The sequence below is a fragment of the Cervus elaphus genome, chromosome 6, assembly GCF_910594005.1.
Source record: "Cervus elaphus chromosome 6, mCerEla1.1, whole genome shotgun sequence".
Classification (NCBI taxonomy): domain Eukaryota; kingdom Metazoa; phylum Chordata; class Mammalia; order Artiodactyla; family Cervidae; genus Cervus; species Cervus elaphus.
Window position 1 is genome coordinate 43,550,856 of NC_057820.1, and position 23,322 is coordinate 43,574,177.

The window sequence follows — 23,322 nt, forward strand, 5'->3', positions numbered from 1 at the left end:
TTCTTCAATGTTTTATCAAGAAGTATCTTATGAAACAGGTGACTCAGTAGGTAAAGAATCTGCCTGCAGTGCAGGAGACTCGGGTTCAATCCCTGGGTCAGGAAGATCCGCTGGAGAACGGGTTGGCTACCCACTCCAGTATTCTTGCCTGGAGAATTCCATGGACAGAGGAGCCTGGAGGGCTACAGTCCATGAGATGGCAAAAGAGTCAGACACGACTTAGTGACTAAACAACAATGTTATAAAACAAGCATGATTAATTTTGTTATATGAATTCCACCTCAGGTATATATTTTAATGCTTCACAGTTCTTACAATTAGGTTAGTCTTTTTTTTTTTTTTTTGAAGATTAGAATTCTGAACCACAGAGAAATTAAGTGAACTGCATTTTCTAATTTGGAATTGTCTGAGCAGAAGCTTATAAAAGTGCTACTAGTGTTTTTTTCCCTAAGATGAGCTTTTATTTTGACTTTGAAGGGAATGGGTCTTGTAAATCACGTATTTACTGAAGACAATTTGAAGAAATTATATACTTCAAATCTTGGAATTGGACACACAAGGTATGCCACTACAGGAAACTGTGAATTAGAAAATTGCCAGCCCTTTGTTGTTGAAACACTTCATGGGAAAATAGCCGTGGCACATAATGGTGAATTAGTTAATGCTGCTCGCTTAAGGAAAAAGGTAAGGGTTTTTTTTTTTTTTTTTTTAATGCTTTTTTCATGATTGTGATAAATTATTGAAAAGAAGTATGGAGGGTCTTGGTAAAGTGTATTATCTAGTTGTTGCTACCTGTTACCTAATTGCAAAGGACAACTGTAACAGAATTACCCAGAGTACTTGTTCTCATTTCAAATTCTAAGATATTCCCCCCAGAGTCTGGGGTGGGAATGAGGTCGCCTAATCTGCAGTGTAATATGCCCCTCAGGTGGTTCTGATGCATTGCTTTGGAATGGTGATTTGGAAAATTGATTTAATTATTCCCAGAACTGTGTCCTATCCTCTTCTTAGGCTCTGGCATTGTCATTGTAATAATACAGTTTTTTGCTACCAAATGAAAACAAATTTTTTATTCAGTCAAAAATATAAATATGAAGTAAACATTATTTTAAAACTCACTGTTTAGAGATCACCACCGAAAGTTCAATTCCAGACAATACCTTGTTCATTATTTTTAGACCTCAGCCCTCACAAAGGCACTTGGCTCATCTCAGCACATTTCACTGCATCCGGGCTGACCAGTGAGGGTGGGGGGCCACCATCACCGCCGGGGCAAACCGGTGGAAAGTCCCTACTGCAGCATGTCACTCTTGTGGGGATTGTGTCCTATTTGTCAGGACTGGCCTGAGACAGTCAGAACCGCAGGCCCAAACCCTCCTGCTGTCTCCATCTGCCCCCCACCTACCCACTGCAGGGTAAAACTTAGTTTTCAAAGGTTTTCCTGTATACCTCCTGAAGCACTTTTTTTTTCCTGTTTGAAAAGCTTCAGAGACTTCCCATTGCCTTCAGCAGTAGATATACAGTATTTATTAGTATGTTATTAGATATACATACCTACCATTGGTTAGAATGCAGGATTCTATAACATCATCCACACAATATCTGATATCTTTCTGTGATGGCAGGCTGTTGGGTGAAGGGAGAGTTGAAGCTTCCCCTCTAACGGTTGTGACTTTTCTCCTTTCCAAATAGCTTCTGCGTCATGGTATTGGTCTGTCAACAAGTTCTGATAGTGAAATGATCACCCAGCTACTGGCTTATACCCCTCCTCAGGAACAAGATGATACCCCAGACTGGGTAGCAAGGTAATTGTAAAAGTAGACTGAGCTTGCAGCTGTGATAATGTGACCTTTGTCTTGCATGTGTTTATAATGAAGATTATTCACTGAATTATTTAATTGATTCCAGGATTAAAAATTTAATGAAAGAAGCACCCACAGCATACTCTCTGCTTATAATGCACAAAGATGTGATTTATGCAGTCCGAGATCCCTATGGAAATCGTCCTCTATGCATTGGCCGTCTTATTCCTATTTCTGATATAAATGATAAAGGTAATGAACTTCAAAAGAAATACAATAATTTCATAATGCTTTTCCAAGTCATTGTCCTACTATAGCACACCCTGAAATCTTTAGGCATTAGGAACTTCCTGAATAAAAAAGCTAGGTAAAAAGAAAAAAGTGGCACATAGTTTTTCCCTCTTTTTTAGCCATTCCAGGTAGGACGTGGGATCTTAGTTCCCTGATCAGTAATCGGAGTCGTACTTCTTGTATTGGAAGCACCGACTTTTAAACCACTGGACTGCCAGGGAAGTCTTGGCACTTAGTTTTTAAAGTACATTTCCTTGAGTATTTCTGAGGATGAGCCACTTTTAATATATTTAATGGGCATTCCTATTTTGTCCTGACTGAACGGCCTATTCATATCCTTTGCCCAGCTTTTTCATTTGCGCAATATGATTTCAGTGATTTTCTTTTTGTCTTGTCAGATGTCTTATTCAAGCCAGGAAGTCATAGTCATGGATAGTGTATGAGAACTTTTGTTTATAAAATTGGTGTTTAACTGTTCTCCTGAAATAGGTAGCCTCTTTTAAATTTCTTGAATTCAATAACTGAATTGTCTTGTGATTTACAGAAAAAAAACCATCAGAAACAGAAGGATGGGTGGTGTCTTCAGAATCTTGTAGCTTTTTGTCTATCGGTGCAAGGTAAATTTTGTATCATTCAACATAACAACTTTTCCACATCAATTAAAAAAGTTTTTACATGAAAGTTTTGCTTCTGATGTCTGCAAGAACACATGCTTTTAAATGCAGTTTCTTTTGTACATTGTGCTCAGCAGTTGCACTGACATTAATGTCCTGGTTTAGTCACTAAGTCGTGTCTGACTTCTGTGAACCCATGGACTGTAGTCCACCAGGCTTCTATGTCCTTGGGGTTTCGCAGGCAAGAATACTGGAGGGGATTGCCATTTCCTTCTCCAGGGCACCTTCCTAACCCAGGGATGGAACCCATGTCACCTGCGTTGGCAGGCAGATTCTTTACCCCAGAACCACTAGGGAAACCCTGACGTGCCAGCAGTACCTGCTCATCCTGGAGCTGGGATCTTGTTTTCAAAATACCGTGAGACTTATTTTAGAAGGGAAGAAGCTCCGCAACAAGGAATAGTTATGAGCAAAAACATTTAAGCCTGGATAAAAATGTTCTCTTTAACCTTCATTCCATTACAAATCAACAAAATGCAGGACTTTTATTTTTTTAAATTCTAAATTCAAGTGTAAGGTAGCAGATTTATAGAAATTACTGTTGGAGGAATTTTTTTTTAAAGCCAATAGACTTTCTATTAAACTGAACCCTTTTTCCTTTGTAAGGAAAGGGACTCTGTGCACTTTATAATAGATAATTAGCCTTAAGGACTGGTTTGCTTCAAGTCTCCTTTATCATTGTTTCCCAAGATATTACCGTGAAGTCTTGCCTGGAGAAATTGTGGAAATATCCAGACATAAAGTCCAAACTCTTGATATTATACCAAGGTCTGAAGGAAACGCAATGGCTTTCTGCATCTTTGAATATGTTTATTTTGCAAGACCAGATAGTATATTTGAAGGTAAGTAAAATATCTCTAACTATTGATGTAAATCTGTTATCTCACTGAAACAAGAAAGTACTTGGGCCCAAAGGCTTTGAAGGCACAGATATATGTTGTGAAAAGATGACAGTTCCTCTGACTGTCAGATTTTTTTCCTTTTTGGAGTAAAGATTATGATTTTTAGCTATGTGTTAAGGTTAATTTTTTTGATTAATTGATTAACTCACTTATATTTATCTGTCTGCTTCGGGTCTGTCTTGTGACACCTCGGGCCTTCATTATGTCACGTGGGATCCTTTGCTGTGGTGTGTGGACTCTCTTGGGGTAGCGCGCCGGCTTCACTAGTTGCAGCAGCCTGGCTCTCTAGTTGTGGCAGGAAGGTTCCAGAGTACATGGGCTTAGCTGCTCTGCAGCATGTGGGATCTTCGTTCCCTGACCAGGGATTGAACCCTCGTCCCCTGAATTGCAAGTTGAATTCTTAACCACTGGACCACTAGGGAAATCCCAAGGTTAATTTTCTTTTTTTTTTTTAAAGAGTGAATTCCCCCTGATTTATGTGTTTCCACTTTAGTGTTTTTTTGTCTTGCTTTTCTTTTGGTACTCAATTTTATAGCGTTCGAACAAGCTAGTTTCTTACAATAATGATGTGCTGGGCTATATTATACTAAGTAAAAATCTATTTCCTTTTCCAAATATTCTAGACCAGATGGTTTACACAGTAAGATACCGTTGTGGTCAGCAGCTGGCCATTGAAGCCCCCGTGGATGCAGATTTGGTTAGCACGGTCCCAGAATCCGCTACACCTGCCGCTCTCGGTTACGCAGCAAAGGTATTTTCTCTTCCTTAACACACAGTGAATTGCATATTTAGCACTGGGATTAGAAATCCATGTATATAAAGAGAAACTCATCAATTTATGAGTAAGGAAAAAGACAGTGTTTCTTTACAAGAGTTACTTATTTTCCAGCCTTTTCATTTAGTGGCACTGTTTTTAGCAGATCCACAAAAAATTCACCCAAAGACTAGGAGAATGATCCCCTCATTTTAGAAAGATATCATCATACTATATATAGAGTTTAGTGGTAATATTTACTTATTATAAAGTACCCTCATAAGCCACTGGTGTATTGTTTCCTGCTGAGTATGGGTAATAATAAAGCTATTTTTAAAATTTTGTATAATGTTCTTAGTACTATGCTTAACTGCATTTTTCATAACCAAGTAGATTACATAATTATAGTGATTCTGGGGTATAATACCCAACATTCATTGTGTTGGGAAGTTCAGTTTATGAACTTTCTAAAGAAATAATATGCATACAATATGTGGATGTTTTTCATAGTGATTTATTCTTTGTCATATGTTCACATTCTTAGCATTTTCTTCCAAGACAGAGAAATAACAATACATAAGAAAGAAACATTACAAATTCTAGTAAATGAATTGCTTTTCCCATGAAGTAGAAGACTTTTGATAATTTTTCTTTTTGCCTTGTCTTCCCTACAGTTTAGATAGTGAAGGAAAATTATAATCTGATGATGGAGAGCTCAGAATTATAACTGCATTTAAAGTTTTTACACACATGTTCTAATGGAAGCGTGACCTAGAGAAGACAGGGCCCTCGATCTCTCCATGTATGGCTGCTCATTGTCCGTTTGCTCCTTCTCTGGTAGTGTGGGCTTCCGTACGTGGAGGTGCTATGTAAAAACCGGTATGTAGGAAGAACATTCATTCAGCCAAACATGAGGTTAAGACAACTTGGTGTTGCGAAAAAATTTGGAGTACTGTCAGACAACTTTAAAGGAAAAAGAATTGTTCTTATAGACGATTCAATTGTGAGAGGCAATACCATCTCACCCATAATCAAGTTACTCAGAGAATCTGGTGCAAAAGAGGTAAGTAATATTAAAACACCTATCCTATAAATTTACAATATGATAAAATCGGTAAAATTTTATGTTAAAATTTTTATAAACCTAATTCGAAACTAACAAATCATAAAATAGAATACTTTTAAATTTGTGGGATTATTGATTACTTTTTTATGAAGATGTAGAAGCAGTCCTGCTGTAATAATTTGACACATTGGGTTATATTATCACATCGCAAAGCTTATTCTAACTAAATACTTCAATAATTCATATTACTAAATGAGATGTGTCATTTACTAATAGTTGATCAGATTTAGAAATAAAATCCATCGTGGAGAAAACGATATAGAAAGCAGTATGACAGTCTTAAGATAATTATGCTTAAGACTTCTAGCCTTTTTTAATGACTGGTTATGATTATGATAATCTCTTTGGAATTCTGTGAAAATCATGTAATGAAGACAAAGAAGTGTAAAGTTAGTTCAGCACCCATACTATAGTAAAAAAGGAATAAGACACAAATAAATACAAGAACTGGAAATAGCTTATATATCTACCAGCAGGAAATAATTTGGTAAATTGATACATCAGTATGATGAAATACAATGCAACCATTAAAAACTATACAGACTGCTAAACATGGGGAAATCTTTGCTGTTATAAGAGAGGTAAAAAGTAAATGTGGACACTGATTATAGCTTTGTAAATTTTCCTGACAAAAGTCAGAAAATAATGATAGATTTAGAAAAGTAGACAAATATAGCTATTTGTAATAGTAAGGTGTTTTTTTTTTTTTTTTTTAATTATATCCTGGTAGGTGTTGTTTTCTTTATACTAATAAAATGGTAAAATAAGAGGTAGGCAAAAGTTCCTTTCAAGTGTTAGAAGAGAAAAATGAAGGTGGTTCTAGGAATGTAATAAATGAGAAAGGAGAGATCAGAAGAAAGAAATATCCTTGTCAGTAGGTGACAGAAAGAAACAATGGGCAGCTCTGTATACAGAACCCTTTACAAGTGGATAACATTTCAAAATTCTTGTCCAGGTCACTTTAGGGTCTAGAACAGGGCTGCTCAAGTAGGATTCTTGGTCATTCTTTAGGTTAATTCTAAAAGTAATTCTGACTGAACACTTGGAGTTCTGTATATATATCACATGATTTTTTTCTACCTGTTATTTTGAAAGAAATTTTGTAGTATGCTTTGCTGCCCATATATTTTTAAAACATTCTGTAAAACAATTTTATGTTACATTTGCCAGTGACAGAATTTTGCATAATTGTTCTTCCAGTGAATGTCGAACTATTTAATGCATGAAATGATTTCTTTCCAAGGTACATATTCGCGTAGCTTCACCACCAATTAGATATCCATGCTTCATGGGAATAAACATACCAACAAAAGAAGAGCTTATTGCCAATAAACCAGAATTTGAGCATATTTCAGATTATCTAGGTAGGTATCAAAATTTCTATAAACTTTGATCTTTATTCATTTTTTAACAGAAAATCCAAGCTTATCAATCTTTACACTTTTAATGAAAAATAGTGTTCGATATTTGTTAAACGAAGACGTTATGTATGCTGAGCAGACGAACGATAGTGAGTGCTGTGACAGAGAGCTAGGCCAGGTGAGCTTGGAGGAGAAGGAAGAAGGGCTTTCACAGCAGAGATTGCATATTAGTTCACATCTCCCGAAGCTCGGATCAGAAGAAAAACAAGTACTTTCACCACAGATTTCTAATAAAACTATTTGGATGTGGGTACAAATCAGAAGTGAAAAGCTTGTGTAGACGCATCATTAACAATGAGGTCAGAAGACTTGCAGATGGAGGTCATCCTGGGAAGACATTTACCTTTCAAATTCAGGTGAGGTATAAACTATAAACATCATCTACATGTTCATCCGTGTGGTATGCCCACCGCATTCACTGCTTTATGGCTGGTGTTTCTCTTAACTGGTCATGCCTGGTTGGGTCTGAACCTTACCAGTTAAGCATTTCCAACATTACCCAACTGATACATTGTGAACACTCACTCTGCCAGGACTGTATATATATTATTGTAATATTACAAAAATGCTATAGTTAGTATTTCCCTTATCTGATAGATGAAAAATATAGACCTGGGAAAAGTAAATGACCTTGAGCTTAAATGTGAACCCAGATCTTCCTGACTTCAAAATCTATTATTCAAGAAAACTGACTCCTGAAGCCTTCTGAATCCATTTTAGACACAAATTCTCCAGTGCTATTTTAAATTATGTTATCCCTTAAATTCCAATTTAAAATTTTAAAAAATAATAAAGACCCTGTGTTTTATTGATGCTCCAGCCACCACCACCCCCCTCCTTTTTTTTCTAAGAGAGGCTAAAGGAGGGAATTCTCTAGCAGTCTAGTGACTAGGACTATGAGCTCTTACTGCTGAGGGCCCAGGTTGAAATCCCTGGTCGAGGAACTAAGATCCCAGAAGCCATGTGGCCAATAAATTAGTAAATAATTGAAATTTTTTAAAAATAAATTAAAAAAAAGAGAGAGGCTAAAGGAGAAATTTTTATTCTGGCTTATGTTTTCCTGTTTGTAACTGTTCTCTGTTAGGCAGTTCTTCCGTTCCAAAGGAAGTGTCATGACCTTTTCCCCCTCTTTCCTCCTTTAGGAGCAAGCAGTGTTGTGTATCTGTCAGTAGAAGGACTGGTTTCATCTGTACAAGAAGGAATAACGTTGAAAAAACAGAGGGAGAAAAAGCAAGACATTATGGTTCAAGAAAATGGGAATGGTCTGGAATGTTTTGAAAACAATGGTCATTGTACAAAGGAAGATATTATGATTCAAGAAAATGGGAATGGCCTGGAATGTTTTGAAAAGAATGATCATTGTACAGCTTGTCTGACTGGAAAATACCCTGTGGAATTGGAATGGTAGCTGCCAGGGGCAGACATGGTATTTCAGGACACAGAAGTTGGTGAAAAAGTTGTAGTGGTTATACCTCCGTTTACTAAGTTGGTACAATGTGAAATGCCACATGCTTGTGTTGTAAGTTATGAGATTTTTTTTTTTTCTGAAAAGGATACGAAATTGCTATGATTTATTCAGTAATCCTGGATAAATACTTTGGCATTATCTAGGAATTTGGATGATCCTTTCAGTTTTATTCAGTACTGTTATTTTTTAGAGATCATGTACATTTCAGATCATCAGCAGTAATGCAGCAGATAGGTGAGTTTCTGTTTTAGAGAGGATTGCCAGGTATTATACTCTCACAGGTTCTTAGGAAATTTTGTGGAATGTTTAAGAGTTATTGAAATTCACTTATGGAATATTTTCATAATTGAACATTGCTAACTGCATTTAATACAACAATATGTGTTTTGTTTTGTTTTTTCACTCAAGCATTAGCTAGCTTGGTTAGAGAAGACACGTGGTTAAGTGTCATTTGCCAGGTCCATGCTTTAAAGAGTTTGCAAGAGGTTAGACTAAGGTGTTGTGATGCAAACAGGACATGTGAGCTCATTGTTCATTATATATCATACAATTCAATACATCAGATTCAATTAAATTTGAATCCATTATACCCCAGTTATCTATCACTAGCGTTCTCTTTAAAAAAAAAAAAAAACACCTTTTGTGCCTCACTTTCCTCACCTGTGCGATGAGGTGTTTATATTATTAAATTCAATAACTAGCAGTTATTTTGGTGGTTAGAGCCATCATCCACCTCCCAATTTTAAGACAGTGAATTAGCTTTTGAAATGTTGGCTATTGGTCTGCAGTCAAGATTTCAAAAGGGAGACATACAGCAGTGATCTGCCACCTAGCTTTGAAATGCCCTGATGGTAAAAAGATGTCTGTGCAAAAAAATTTTCCTACATTTTGACTAGCAAGTGTTAATATGATCCATACTACTTAGTGACCTTATGGTAGAGGCACAGGAAGTAACCTAGTACATTTGAAGTAAAAGATAAGCTTTTTTAGATTCTAACAAACATTTTATCCTTCCTTGGATTATATGCCTTTCAGTGAAGTGCTTGATCACTTGCAAACATGTGTATGCGATGAGACGATCAAGTAGAGACACTGCAGGGGCCGATTTTAAGGAACAAGGAGACAACAACCTTTTCCAGTCAGTGTGTGCATCTAATTCCAAGCATTAATTCATTAATTTACCACTTGCTCTACTTTATTGAGATCTAATGGATTAGATTTTTTTAAGTTTTTTTGTTTTTTTTTTAATTGTTTGTTAACATCTGAGGTGACTTGCCTTCAGTCCTTGCTTATGTAAGATTTTTAAAACATAAATGTTTTTAGGTGCATTACCTTGATGTGGTGTAGTGTCCAAATCCGCCTAGAATTATAATATTTATTAATAACCATAGTCTTTTTCTCTTCGTTCAGTATTTAGTCTCATATGCTGTGTCATGGCAGGCCAGGAGAATCTGTTGACCGCTCCTTAAGCCCATATGTGGCAGGCAGCAGTGGTCACATAACCCTGTGGGGACACAGCAAACAGCATTTGAATATCGCCCTGGGACCATTTGTGCATGTAGCCTCTGGTCTTAAATGTATTCTTTGTGGCACCATGGAGGAGGTGAGACCCTTGGGTCGCTTTTGAACTAGCCTTACTTACATTTTTTACATTTGATTTTTTTAAATAAAACAAGAGACTCAGGGAAAGTACTAAACCAAAATCTCTGATTTGACGTCTGTGTTTTCCATAGTTTTTGGTTTTATTGAAGTGTTTTTAGAAAAGAAAATGGTACTGTGACACTTTAGTAATTGTACAGATTTCTGACTCTTTCTCCACCATGACCTTTTATTTCACAAGTTTCTGAAATGTGAATTACAGTTTTATATCAGTGTAATCTCAAATGTTGTTTAGCTGCTTTAAATTTATATAGGTATGGTAAGCTGCAGAGAAAATGAGAAATATGTTTTCATGGAATCTATATGGTGAACTAAACTAAGCCTACTTTTTGTGACTTCCTTGTGATGCATTGGTGACAAATACATGTAATAAGTATGTATTTTATGGTTTTTAAATATGTGCGTGTACTTTTTCTAAATAGAGATTTTTAGGTAGTGCCTCATGGTGAGCAGCACATTGACAGTCATACCCAGGATTCATTCTTGGCATCACCTAGTTATACCTTACTTCTCTGATTCAGGCATTTCAATAATAGGACATCTCTTATGAACCAGGCAAACTGTTGATGGAGTAGGAGGGATGAATAAAGTAATTAGAAATGCAGTGCTAAGTAAGCACTACAATAGTGGCCAAGTTCTGGGAAACACTAGCAAGAATAGGGAAGGTGTCACAGAAGAGGAGGCTTAGATTTTCAAACTGTGTGTGTTGTTGGGATGGAGTACTCTTTAAAATAAAAATAAAGTAGATAAATGAACAAACTGTGGTACATCCAGACAATAGAATATTACTTGGTCCTAAAAAGAAATACGCTGTCAAGCCATGAAAAGACATGGAGTGAACTTAAATGGCTATGACTAAGTGAAAGATGCCTGTCTGAAAAGAGCACATACTCTATGAGTCCACCTATATGACATTCTGGGGAAGGCAAAACTGTGGAGACAATGAAAAGATCAGTGGTTGCCAGGAGTTGGTGGGGAGAGAGGGAGGAATAGGTGAAGCACAGGGGAAGTTTTTAGGACAGTCAGACTATTTTCTGTATTACTGTGATGGTGAAAAAACGTCACTATATATTTGTCCAAACCTGTAGAATATATCGGGTTCTCATATATTACTTTACTTTGCCAATAAAGGTCCATCAAGTCAAAGCTATGGTTTTTCCAGTAGATACGTATGGCTGTGAGAGTTGGACTATAAAGAAAGCTGAGTGCCAAAGAATTGATGCTTTTGAACTGTGGTGTTGGAGAACACTCTTGAGAATCCCTTGGACTGCAAGGAGATCCAACCAGTCCATCCTAAAGGAAATCAGTCCTGGGTGTTCATTGGAAGGACTGATGCTGAAGCTGAAATTCCAATACTTTGGCCACCTGATACGAAGAGCTGACTCATTTGAAAAGACCCTGATGCTGAGAAAGGTCAAAGGCAGGAGAAGGGGATGACAGAGGATGAGATGGTTGGATGGCATTACCGACTCAATGGATATGAGTTTGGGTAAATTCCGGGAGTTGGTGATGGACAGGGAAGCCTGGCGTGCTGCAGTCCATGGGGTCACAAAGAGTCGGACATGACTGAGTGACTGAACTGAACTGAATAGAGTATATGACACCAAGAATGATCCCTAATGTAGACTAGAAAATTTGGGTGATAATGATGTATCAGTGTAGGTTCATGATCTGTAACAAATGGACCACTCAGGGTGGGGGCAGAAATTGATAACAGTGAAGTTTATTATATGTGGGAGTAGGGGGCGTATGGGGGGCTTCCCTGGTAGCTCAGCTGGTAAAGAATCCACCTGCAATGCAGGAGACCCCTGGGTTTGATCCCTAGGCAGATCCCCTGGAGGAGGGCATGGCAATCCACTCCAGTATTCTTGCATGGAGAATCCTTATAGACAGAGGAGCCTGGCGGGCTACAGCCCGTGGAGTTGCAAAGAGTTGGATACGACTAAGCACAGCACAGAGGGCATATGGGAACTCTGTGCCTTCTGCTCAGTTTTGCCGTGAACCTAATACTGCTTTAAAAACAGTCTGTGTAGAAGTACAGAACAGACTTTTGAACTCTGTGGGAGAAGGTGAGGGTGGGATGTTTCGAAAGAACAGCATGTATATTATCTATGGTGAAACAGGTCACCAGCCCAGGTGGGATGCATGAGACAAGTGCTCGGGCCTGGTGCACTGGGAAGACCCAGAGGAATCGGGTGGAGAGGGAGGGGGGAGGGGGGATCGGGATGGGGAACACGTGTAAATCTATGGCTGATTCATGTCAATGTATGACAAAACCCACTGAAAAAATAAATAAAAAAAAAGAAAACGCTCAAAAAACAAACAAACAAAAAAAAAAAAAATAAAAATAAAAACAGTCTGTGTAAAAATAAAGATACCAGGGGACTTATCAGTCTTCAGTGGTTAAGACTCCGAGCTCCCACTGCAGCAGGCACAGGTTTAATCCCTGGCCAGGAAATATGATCCCACATGCCTTACAGCATGGCCACAAAAAAAAAAAAAAAAACACAAGATAAAAATAAAGACACCAGGGTCCTACCTCTAAAAAACAAAAACAATAAAAATACATGCATATAGTTAAAGTGAAGAAAGCAGAGGCCATCTCCAGTCTTCTGTAGTGCTTCCCCATTTTAAATATTTTTTTCTGTCATTAATCTCTGTATGTTTTAAATAATTAGCTCATACTACTTCTCACTGTACCAATTTTAGATATTATCTCTACTGCCCTGGAATCTAGCAAAGTGTGCTTTGACAGACTTAATCCACTTAATCATAATAATATCATTGCCTCTCAGAATCTTGCCCCAGAGCATCGGGTGAGTTTCTCATGCCTTTCTTTGGGTTTCAAGTAGGTATAGTCAACTTCTCTAAGGAAAATGGCCCTCATGTTGATCAAAGAGAAAATCCAGACCCCTCAACAGCAGAACTGCACAGACACTTCAGAGTAAACAGCAACATGCAATGTAAGCTTGTTTTTGTGTGCAGAAATTTTCTTCTCAGGTAGCTCAGTTGTTGGATGGCAGGAATCGATTCTTTTAACTGTTTTGGAATTTCTCACTGCACTATGTCAAACAGAAAATGATGACACAAAGGAGACCCAGGTTGGTCCTTGCACCCTTCCTCAATCATTGAAAATTGGCTTCACTGATGGATATGTTAGATGTGATGGTTAATTTTATGTTTCAGTTTGACTAGGCTCTGGTGCCAAGTTGTTTGTTGAAACACCTGTCTAGGTATTTTTTAGTTGTAATAAACATTTAAATCAGTAAACTGAGTAGAGCAGATTGCAGATTTTTAGTGTGGGTGGGCCTCATCCAGTCTGTGGAACAGACGGCAGTTTCCTGAATTGGAATTCTTGGGCCTGCACCCTAGAAACCCTGCCAGTTTCCAAGCTGTTTCAGGGCTGCAACATCAACTGTTAACCTGAATTTCTGGCCTGCCCTAGGTTTCAGACTTGCCAGCCCCCACAATTCTTTGAGCCTGTTTCTAAAGATCCATTTACTCCATTGGTTTTGTTTCTCTAGAGAACTCTAGTGGGCTCACTCTTGCAAACAGCCTGACTTCCCTCATCCTTCTAGTTTTTTCAGTTGCCAGGCAAATGTGCCGAGCCTGAGTGAACTCAACCACCCGTCAATCTTTCCTCTGCCTTCGACTGGGCAGCTGCGCTCCCTTAGCGTAAATCACACAACACAGTCCCAACCGTGTCATGGGCTACAGGAGCACCTAACAGTGACCTGACCTTGTCTCAGGGTAGGACCAAGGACTGTGGAAGTTATTTTTGAAATAATTTTTATTTTCAGAAGAAACAGTGACATTGACAACTGAGAGATGAGTTGGGAAGTAGGTGAGGAGAAGCAGTGAAATGAGAATGTACCAATACATGTGCAAAGGATCAGCAAAATACTGGGGTATGTATTTGATTATTGGGAATGGGAGCCATGTAATAGAGAAGAATAGATACTCAGGAAACAGGTGCAAAACACATGAGTCTCTGCTGTCAGGAGGGATTAAATTAGGTCAGACTTGGAAACAATGCAGCTGCTATAGATTCTATGACAAGTGTTAAGTCACAGTTGGGGAACGGTCTAGGCTTGTGCCCCGACTGAGCGACTTCACTTTGACTTTTCACTTTCATGCGTTGGAGAAGGAAATGGCAACCCACTCCAGTGTTCTTGCCTGGAGAATCCCAGGGACGGGGGAGCCTGGTGGGCTGCCGTCTATGGGGTCGCACAGAGTCAGACACGACTGAAGCGACTTAGCAGCAGCAGGCTTGTGCCCTATTTGAAAGCTAAGAAGGTAACCTGTTACTGTTTCTTGGCAGTGCACACGAGGTTCCTGGGTCAAAGACTAGAGAATTTCATTACTCGTGGCCACAGCATCCTGTTTGATGGCTCTCCAAGCCTCCAAAGTGCCCCTGGGTGACCGAGGTAGACAGAAATGGATGTCTGCACACAAAGTGGGTGGTGTTACAGGAAAGGAGTACTAAGTTTGAGGGAATTCATTCCTTTTACAGTAAGTGGAAGCAAGCCTGCTACTTGGGGAAGACATTACCTCAGCTCTGATGGATCACTCTGCAGCCTGTGCCTTGTGGTCTTTGCATTTGCAGGGACACTCAGGGTCCATGGCCAATTGCTCCCAGCAGTATGCTAGGTTCATGGGATGGGGGTTGTAGGAGGATAGCTAAATTCTCATACAAAGTTTGAAGAAAGGCAATGCTGAAGCTGTTTCCATAAGAGGAGTAACTTCATCGAGCCAGTGGGGGAGAAAAGGGGTTTTTAGCCTGTGACCCAGCCGAAGCACAGGTGTGGGAACTGGATAAGGGTTTGGCAGGCTCAGAAGACTTACTAGGGTGGTCTTATAGCTGGATCTGACAGTACCAGGTGTGGGGACTGTGGAGCGTGGGGTGAAGAAGCAGTGGTCAATTGTGAGAGTTTAGGCTAGAAAGATAATGAACTATCTCACTTGCCTTACTAGAGTCTGAATGCCATGTAGGCAATGAGAGACCACTGAAGCGTCTTAAGAATGCTGTGACTGCTCTGATGTGTGCTTTAGAATGATCACTCTAGATTACCAGGTAAAAATGGTATCTTGAACAGAGTCTTCTACATTTGCTTCCTCTTACACCTCCTGAAAATGACAGTAAAGGGATTTTTTAGGGTCACAAACTCAAGGATAGATGGTGATAATAAAATTCTGAAACCAAAAACAAAGGGCTCAGATGATTTGGAAAAGCTCAGATATGCAGATGACACCACCCTTATGGCAGGAAGTAAGAAGAACTAAAAAGCCTCTTGATGAAAGTGAAAGAGGAGAGTGAAAAAGTTGGCTTAAAGCTCAACATACAGAAAACTGAGATCATGGCATCTGGTCCCATCACTTCATGGCAAATAGATGGGGAAACAGTGGAAACAGTGTCAGACTTTATTTTTCTGGGCTCCAAAATCACTGCAGATGGTGACTGCAGCCATGAAATTAAAAGACATGTACTCCTTGGAAGGAAAGTTATGACCAACCTAGATAGCATGTTAAAAAACAAAGGCATTACTTTGCCAACAAAGGTCCGTCAGTCAAGGCTATGGTTTTTCCAGTGGTCATGTATGGATGTGAGAGTTGGACTCTAAAGAAAGTTGAGTGCCGAAGAGTTGATGCTTTTGAACTGTGGTGTTGGAGAAGACTCTTGAGAGTCCCTTGGACTGCAAGGAGATCCAACCAGTCCATCCTAAAGGAGATCAGTCCTGGGTGTTCATTGGAAGGACTGATGTTGAAGCTGAAATTCCAATACTTTGGCCACCTTATACAAAGAGCTGACTCACTTGAAAAGACCCTGATGCTAGGAAAGATTGAGCGCAGGAGGAGAAGGGGAAGACGGAGAATGAGATGGTTGGATGGCATCACCGACTCAATGGACGTGAGCTTGGGTAAACTCTGGGAGTTGGTGATGGACAGGGAAGCCTGGCATGCTGTGATTCATGGGGTTGCAAAGAGTCGGACATGACTGAGCGACTGAAATGAACTGAAAGACTAAACCAGCAGGGAGCAAAGCCAGTAAGCAATCCTATTTACATCATTTTGTTTTAGTCACTAGGTTGTGTCCCAACTCTTTTGGGACCCCATGGACTGTAGCCCGCCAGGTTCCTCTGTCCATGGGATTTCCCAGGCAAGAATACTGCAGTGGGTTGCCATTTCCTTCTCCGGGGGATCTTTCTGACCCAGGGATTGAACCCTCCCTGCATTGGCAGGTGGATTTTTTTTTTTTTTTTTTAACGTACCACTGAGCCATCAGGGCCCTAAAAAGCTGAGAAACTGGCTTCTGCAAGTAAGGATAAAGAGGGTAACTAAAAGAAAGGATTGGCAATTGCCTTGAGAGTGAATTATACCCTTATGATACCACCCATCAACCTAAAAGCCTAACTCTGAAAGCCCTTTTATTTGGGAGAGAGTAAAACAGAGCGTCCTTGTATTAGAGGACAGCAGGCACTTGGAATAAAATTAAGAGAAAATTTTTATACTGAATTCTGAGACCTCCTCCCAAGCTCTGCAGCCCTTTTTTCTCACTTGGTTTTCAAAAAACTTATCCCACGGACTCAGAACTTCCAATCAGCTTTTAAATGTCCCACTTTTAAATAATCAAGTATTATCACCAGACACCTGTGGAAGCCTCCAACATGAGAGTCCAAAACCAACAGAAGGAGCAGAGACTGAAAGGGAAGAAAAACTCGAACAAGCTATCATTCGTGTCAGAATTAAATTATCCTGGCAGGTAGCAGTAGGAGAATTAAACTATCCTGCTGTAGCCACGCAAGGCTGGATGGGCTTAAGGGAAAAGCTGAACAAGAGCACCTGAAGTAAGAGAGCAAAAGTTAGCGTTTTAAAGATGCAAATGTGTCGGGAGCTGTTATGGGGGGTCCCGCCCGTGACGAGGTCATGAAGAAAATACCGGGCAGGCAAGGCCGTCCGGGACCCCATCCATGACGAGGTCACGAGGAAAAAACCTGACAGGCAAGGCCGTCTAGGATAAGTGACCCTCCAGATTAGCCTTGGCCTCTACCCCACCCTGTATCCTCCCCGCTTTTCTGCTGCTGTTCTTGTTTGCCCTGTTGCAGATTCTTGTGTTGCCTGCCGAGAGCTCTCCTGCTCCTCTTTCACTGAATGAGGACCAACTTAAAACCCTAATTAATAAATCTTCTGGACGCTGGTACCCTATGAGAGATGAAGAAAATGCTTCAATTCAAACCCTTTTGCTGGCATTCTGGCTTGGTTGATAAATATGTGCTCTCATTGCACAAAATGCTCTTGATTGTTCTAAACATCCTAAGCACAGTACGCTAACAAAAACTATTAAGCATAGGCCCCTTCACGGGGTAAAAAAAGCTCCACAAATATGATAGCCACAAATGTGCCTAACAAAAAACACTTTAGATAGAGATTAGCTGGTGACTTCTTGCAGGTGGTTAACTTTTAGACTAAGAGCCTGTTTTGTGCCATATCTGCTGTTTCTGCAGTCCTTCGCATTCCTGTTCTGTAAAAATGTAATCCTGTCTAGTTCCCATAAAGATGATGCTTATTAGAAAGGAAATAGATTAATTATAAGAAAAACAGGGTCGGCTACTGAAGTTGCTTAAGCCACACCAGGTGCAAGCCATAAACTGTTAGCAGGCCTGAAGGCCAAATGATAAGAAAGACTCTTGTGAACGAAAAAGTATGTGGGTGACATCCTGTTTCTGTTGAAGGTCAAGTTGCTGTAAATTTTGAGATGACCTGTGTGTAAGCAATATGCACTTCCCCCAAAGATGTTGTTAAGGGTATAAAGGAGCCGTGCAAAAATAAACTTCAGACTTAGCCCCGAGCTTTGTCTCACTTTCTCATTCGCCGACGCCGTTCATCCTGAGGGTTCCCCTGGATCCTGCTGGGGCTGGACCCCCGCCCAAATGGGCAGGGGAGGATACAGATTTTAGGCCCCTCCCTCTCTAGACGAATTCAGAACCTCTGGGAGTGGAGATTCAAGAATCTGGAATGTGTTATTTTAACATTAGCACAGGCGATTCTGATACGGCCAGCTGGGCAGTGGTCCAGAGACTGAGGACAGGAGGACAGAGGATCTAACTGCATCCAGCAGGGTAAAAAGAAGTTGGGTGGGGGTGGGCATCTAGGCTTTCTCTCCCCCACTCACTGGGTGGATAATGGTGTCAGTCCCAAACACAGAAGCAAAGATACACATCTGACACTGTTCCCCACCCTGCAACACACACACACCAGATAAAAGACCGGTGGTCCACACTCATGGGCAAGTGGAGGGGCCTCTCACTTCGATGCTGCTACAGTTTCTCGCCACCAATGCCTAAGGACACAAGAGCATTGTGTTCTCATGCCTTTATATCGTCGTTTGTTGATGCCAGGCTGCTTCCTAGACAAAGTCCTTCCCCTAGACAAAACAAAACCAAAATCCTGATCATTTTGTAACTGGGCAAGTGCTCCAGAAAGCCAAACTCTGACAGCAGATGTTTACGGCAAAGTTAAGGATTTATTTGCAGGGTGCCAAGCAAAGGCATGGGAGACAGGTCTCAGATGCACCCCATCTTGGTCTTTGAGTTAGGCATGTTTTAAAGGGCAAGAACAAAGAAACTGGGATTAATCACCATCTTCTAACTTTTAAACAAATATTCATTTACTGACTTATTTGGCTGCATCTGGTCTTAGTTTCAGCAGGCGGGCTCTCTCACTGTGCACAGACTCTCTGGTTGTGGCACACAGGCTTAGCTGCTACGTGGCATGTGGGATCTCACTTCCCTGACCAGGGACAGAGCCCACCTCCCCTCCATTGCAAGACAGATTCTCAACCAGTAGACACCAGGGAAGCCCCACCATTTCTTAATCTGGTTTTGTGGGTCAGGTTGTCTGCAGTTTACAATTCTTTGGCCAGGTGATACAGGTCTGTGAGCTCATCTTGTCCTGGAGAAACAACCTGAATTTGTATGTTGCTGATGATATACCTACCTACCTACATATATATATATATGTATGTATGTGTGTATATGTATATATATCTGCAACAGCAATTTTAGTACATTAATGATGTTATCAAAAATAGCAATCTTTGGGCTTTCTTAGTGGATCAGATAGTAAAACGTCTGCCTGCAGTGTGGGAAACCTGGGTTTGATCCCTGGGTCAGGAAGATTACCCCGGAGAAGGAAATGGCAACCCACTCCAGTACTCTTGCCTGGAAAATTCCATGGATGGAGGAGCCTGGTAGGCTACAGTCCATGGGATCGCAAAGAGTCGGACACGACTGAGCAACTTCACACACAGTCATCTGACTCTGGTTGATTAGTATTCAATTAACCCAGGATTGATGTCAGAGGAGACAAGAAAGGGAATACAGTTATGGAGGGAGAGATTGATCATAAACTCAGCGAGGGAACTTGGTTTTAGGAGAACTCGGTTTCCCTTTCCTCTCTGCTACCAGCACAGTATCTTTTTTTTTTTTTTTTTTAATCACCATTATTGTTCTTGACATTTTTCATAATTAACTTACATGCTTCCAACTCCTCTAAAAAAAGACTGCTATTCAGGAGCATAAGTAGCTTAAGTAACTTTCGTGCCTCAGACTGTTTTAAGCCGAAATGTTCTTAGTTATCATTTAAGTGCACCTTTTCCAATTAAAATGCCAGCCTTATGACAAGGAATCCGTTTGCAGGCTTCATTGCTGCATAGTCCCCCGCAGGGTAGGGCAAATTATTATTTTTAAAAAAGTGCAATGGATGAAGTCCAGTCACTCATGTATTTCACAATGTTTTCATCGCTCTTAGCATCAACTCCAAGCGATCTCTCTAGCCAGTCACATCGTGAACGAGGACCCAGTTGCTTCGAATTAAAGTTTCTCGCTCAGAGTTTCTTGGCAAGTATGAAAGGGTTCGACTCCAACGGGGTCAACTCCAAAGTCCTCGCAAACTGTCCAAAATCCAACGCGCCTAGAGGGGAGATTTCAAACGAGAACAACCAGCAAAATACCAACTCTTCCGGCCTTGGCCTCCGAAGCTCGGAGAAGGGGCGGGGCGGGGCAGAGCGACGCTGTCTGCTCCGAGACGCCCGTGCGACGTCATCAAGGCGACGCGGAAGATTACGGGCGAAGCCGCGCCATTCAGCTCTCGGAAGGCTAGGCCAGATTTCAACCTTGGGAGTTATTGATTTATTCGCTGTGTGTGACGCTTTGGTGTTGGACTGGCGGGTGAAGGTCCGGATGGGCTCAGATTTCCCCGCTACCCTTTCACCTCTAGGCCTTCTGAGTGGGTCTCGATAGGAGGCGGTATCCAGTGGGGACATGTGTGAGGGAGGAGAAGTAGGCGACGTCTGGGGCTGCCTGCAACACAGGTTTGCTTAGCTTACGGGCTGGCCACCGGTTGGCCTCGGATTTGAGTTAGTGGTGTGTGGCGGGATGGAGTGGTGCAAAGATTAAACTTGACCAGTGTGCTCTCCACTCACCCTGCGTTAGACTCTCTGCACCTTATTTCAAATGTAAGTTAGCTTTTCTTAATAGCATGATTTCGAAAAGCAATTGGAAAAACGTGTTGAAGGGTAAAAAGTAGATATTAATCGTAGTCGCTTCATGAACGGTAAGAAGCCGGTGGATACCGGAAAATAAAGTTTTTAGGTTATTTATTAGTATTTAAAATAACCAGTAACCTAGGAAGAGTCCCTCGGAGAAGGCAATGGCACCCCACTCCAGTACTCTTGCCTGGAAAATCCCATGGACGGAGGAGCCTGGTAGGCTCCGCAGTCCATGGGGTCGCGAAGAGTCGAACACGACTAAGCCACTTCACTTTCACTTTTCACTTTTATGCATTGGAGAAGGAAATGACAACCCACTCCAGTGTTCTTGCCTGGAGAATCCCAGGGATGGGGTCGCACAGAGTTGGACACGACTGAAGTGACTTAGCAGCAGGAAGAGTCCCTAAGACCTCTCGACTCAATAGCAGCCTCTACAGATACGAAGTAGCAAGTATGTTAAAACTTAATGATCCCGTTACATATATAATCTGTTTACCAGATTTTCCACTTTTTTCCCCTTATGTGGTCCCAGAAATGTTTGGACATCCATTTAGTATTCTCTATTGAAACAAATGTATTTATGATTCAGTTAATGAAAACGAGAATCTTAGACAACAAGAATAGATTTTGCCTTAATTCTCTTACAGGAAAACTGGCAATTGAAAATTTAAAAAACATAGTAATTGTATAGATATTTATAGTGAATGTTGTAATTTGTCATAAAAATGGCTTTTCAAAAAAGAATTCATTTTATCTTGTGCATCACAGAAAGAGCAAGTATTTGTAGAAAAGCTTATTAAAAATACTGCAAATACTAAAGTTATTTTATATTTAGAAGTTTGTATTTAGAAATCAGAGTATTTCTAAACCTTATGGGTGTCAGCAGTTATTCATTTTGCTCTCTTTGAAGTGAAGAAAAGTCCTTCAATCCTGTCTGACTCTCTGCGACCCCATGGTCTATACAGTCCATGAAATTCTCCAGGCCAGAATAGTGGAATGGGTACCTTTTCCTTCTCCAGGGGATCTTCCCAACCCAGGGATCGAAGGGAGGTCTTCCGCATTGCGGACAAATCCTTTACTAGCTGAGCCACAAAGGAAGTCCCTTGCTCTCTTTAGGAATATTTTATTTTCTCCAATTGATATTGATTAAATGATGTGGATGAATCAGCAGGGAAATAAGTTCAAATACTGACGGTTGTGAGGTTTTTGTTGCTGTTCAGTCATACCTAAGGTTTTTTTATGAAATGCAGCTTCACGTTTTCTTTTTATGTGACCTGCGTTGATAAGCCCAAAGAACTTTATATTGATATAATACTTTATTGAGTTGTAATATTATAGAGTCTAAATTTAAGTGAATTTATTGGCAATTTAAAAATCAAATTAGAGACTATTCCCTGGCTGCCCAGTATTTGGGGTTCTGTGCTCTCACTTCTGGGGCCCTGGGTTGGCTCCTTGGTTGGGGAACTAAGATCCTGCAAAATATATATATATATATATATGTGTGTGTGTGTGTATAATATATATGTTATAAATATATATATATTTCAAACTAGAGTATGAAGAGCTTAGTTCTTAACAGTTCTTGACTTGCTGTGACCTTTGAAAAGTATTATATATTAAAAATAATAATAAGCACAGTTTATATAGAGAGGACTAAAATTAGATAAATGTAAGAGTTTTTTTTCTCTTTTCTATCAGAGATTGGTTTTGTTTTCACCTTCGTTCAGTTCCTAAAAGCAGACTTCACTTGAATTAGCTTTTTCAAAGTTACCGTACAGGATTTTAATGATTTTAATCAACCTGTAACAAGAAAAATTTAAAAACTAAGCATATGGTACTTTGAATTTGGTTTTACTGGGTAATAATTTACTTATTTCTTTTCTACTTTGTGGTCTATTTTGAGAGAATTCTGCATTTCTACTAGTTTCATTCTCATCTGTGCATTCCCCCACTTCTGACAGGGAATTAGGTTGACTGTATCAAAATTTCAACCCTGTTTTTCTCAGCAAAGTTACCATAGACAGGTCATAGTTCAGTGATTCTTTAATTGTGTCTTTGATATAGCCATTTTTATGAGGAGTGATTGTATAGAATTTTTTCTCTAAACATCCCCCCCCCAACAAACTCCATGAAACTCCTTGTTCCCCTAACATGTCTTGATATAGGTGGAGTTCTCTGCTACCAGTGATGTTCAGATAAGCTTCAATGAAATGACTCTTCAGGAATTGGTGCATCGGGCTGCCTCCCTTTATTCAGATGAAATAGCTGTGTGTTTTGATGAATGTAACAACCAGCCTCCAGTTTACTATACCTACAAGACTGTGATTAACGCTGCTTCAGCATTATCGAATTTTCTGCAGTTACACTGTGACTTTCAAGGCATTCGGGAAATTGGTCTCTACTGCCATCCTACAATAAACTTACCCTCTTGGATTTTAGGGTAAGAATTTTTTAGAACTGAAAATTTGGAATCTTAAAGTAAGATTATTTTCAACAGATATCCTGTGCTGACTCTGTCCTTTGTTTCTTTAGAATTCTCCAAGTCCCTGCTGCTTATGCGCCTGTTGATCCAGATTCACCGCCAGCATTATCAATTCATTTTATGAAAAAATGTAATCTGAAGTATATCCTTGTTGAAAAAGCGCATATAAGTGTAAGTCTGGCTATTTAAGTTTTTCT

The 23,322-nt window shown here is 40.0% G+C and overlaps 2 protein-coding genes across 8 annotated transcripts in view; both read left to right on the forward strand.

Moving 5' to 3' along the window:
- The window catches only part of PPAT (phosphoribosyl pyrophosphate amidotransferase), a 34,548-nt gene extending 23,634 nt beyond the window's left edge, over window positions 1-10,914 (forward strand). For both annotated transcript variants that reach the window (XM_043906691.1, XM_043906692.1), the window contains exons 3-11: window positions 478-684; window positions 1,693-1,805; window positions 1,909-2,054; window positions 2,638-2,710; window positions 3,458-3,609; window positions 4,293-4,420; window positions 5,265-5,486; window positions 6,793-6,913; window positions 8,113-10,914. In XM_043906691.1, coding sequence (XP_043762626.1) covers window positions 478-684; window positions 1,693-1,805; window positions 1,909-2,054; window positions 2,638-2,710; window positions 3,458-3,609; window positions 4,293-4,420; window positions 5,265-5,486; window positions 6,793-6,913; window positions 8,113-8,378 — 1,428 coding nt within the window. In that variant the 3' untranslated portion in view covers window positions 8,379-10,914. The remainder of the gene's footprint in view (window positions 1-477; window positions 685-1,692; window positions 1,806-1,908; window positions 2,055-2,637; window positions 2,711-3,457; window positions 3,610-4,292; window positions 4,421-5,264; window positions 5,487-6,792; window positions 6,914-8,112) is intronic.
- Window positions 10,915-20,189: 9,275 nt separating this feature from the next.
- The window catches only part of AASDH (aminoadipate-semialdehyde dehydrogenase), a 28,932-nt gene continuing 25,799 nt past the window's right edge, over window positions 20,190-23,322 (forward strand). For 2 of the 6 annotated variants that reach the window (XM_043906695.1, XM_043906701.1), the window contains exons 1-3: window positions 20,190-20,610; window positions 22,809-23,083; window positions 23,176-23,296. In XM_043906695.1, coding sequence (XP_043762630.1) covers window positions 22,854-23,083; window positions 23,176-23,296 — 351 coding nt within the window. In that variant the 5' untranslated portion in view covers window positions 20,190-20,610; window positions 22,809-22,853. Of the gene's footprint in view, window positions 20,611-20,933; window positions 21,095-22,808; window positions 23,084-23,175; window positions 23,297-23,322 lie in introns of those variants that run through there. The other 4 variants (XM_043906696.1, XM_043906700.1, XM_043906697.1 and 1 more) reach the window with 4 other exon arrangements.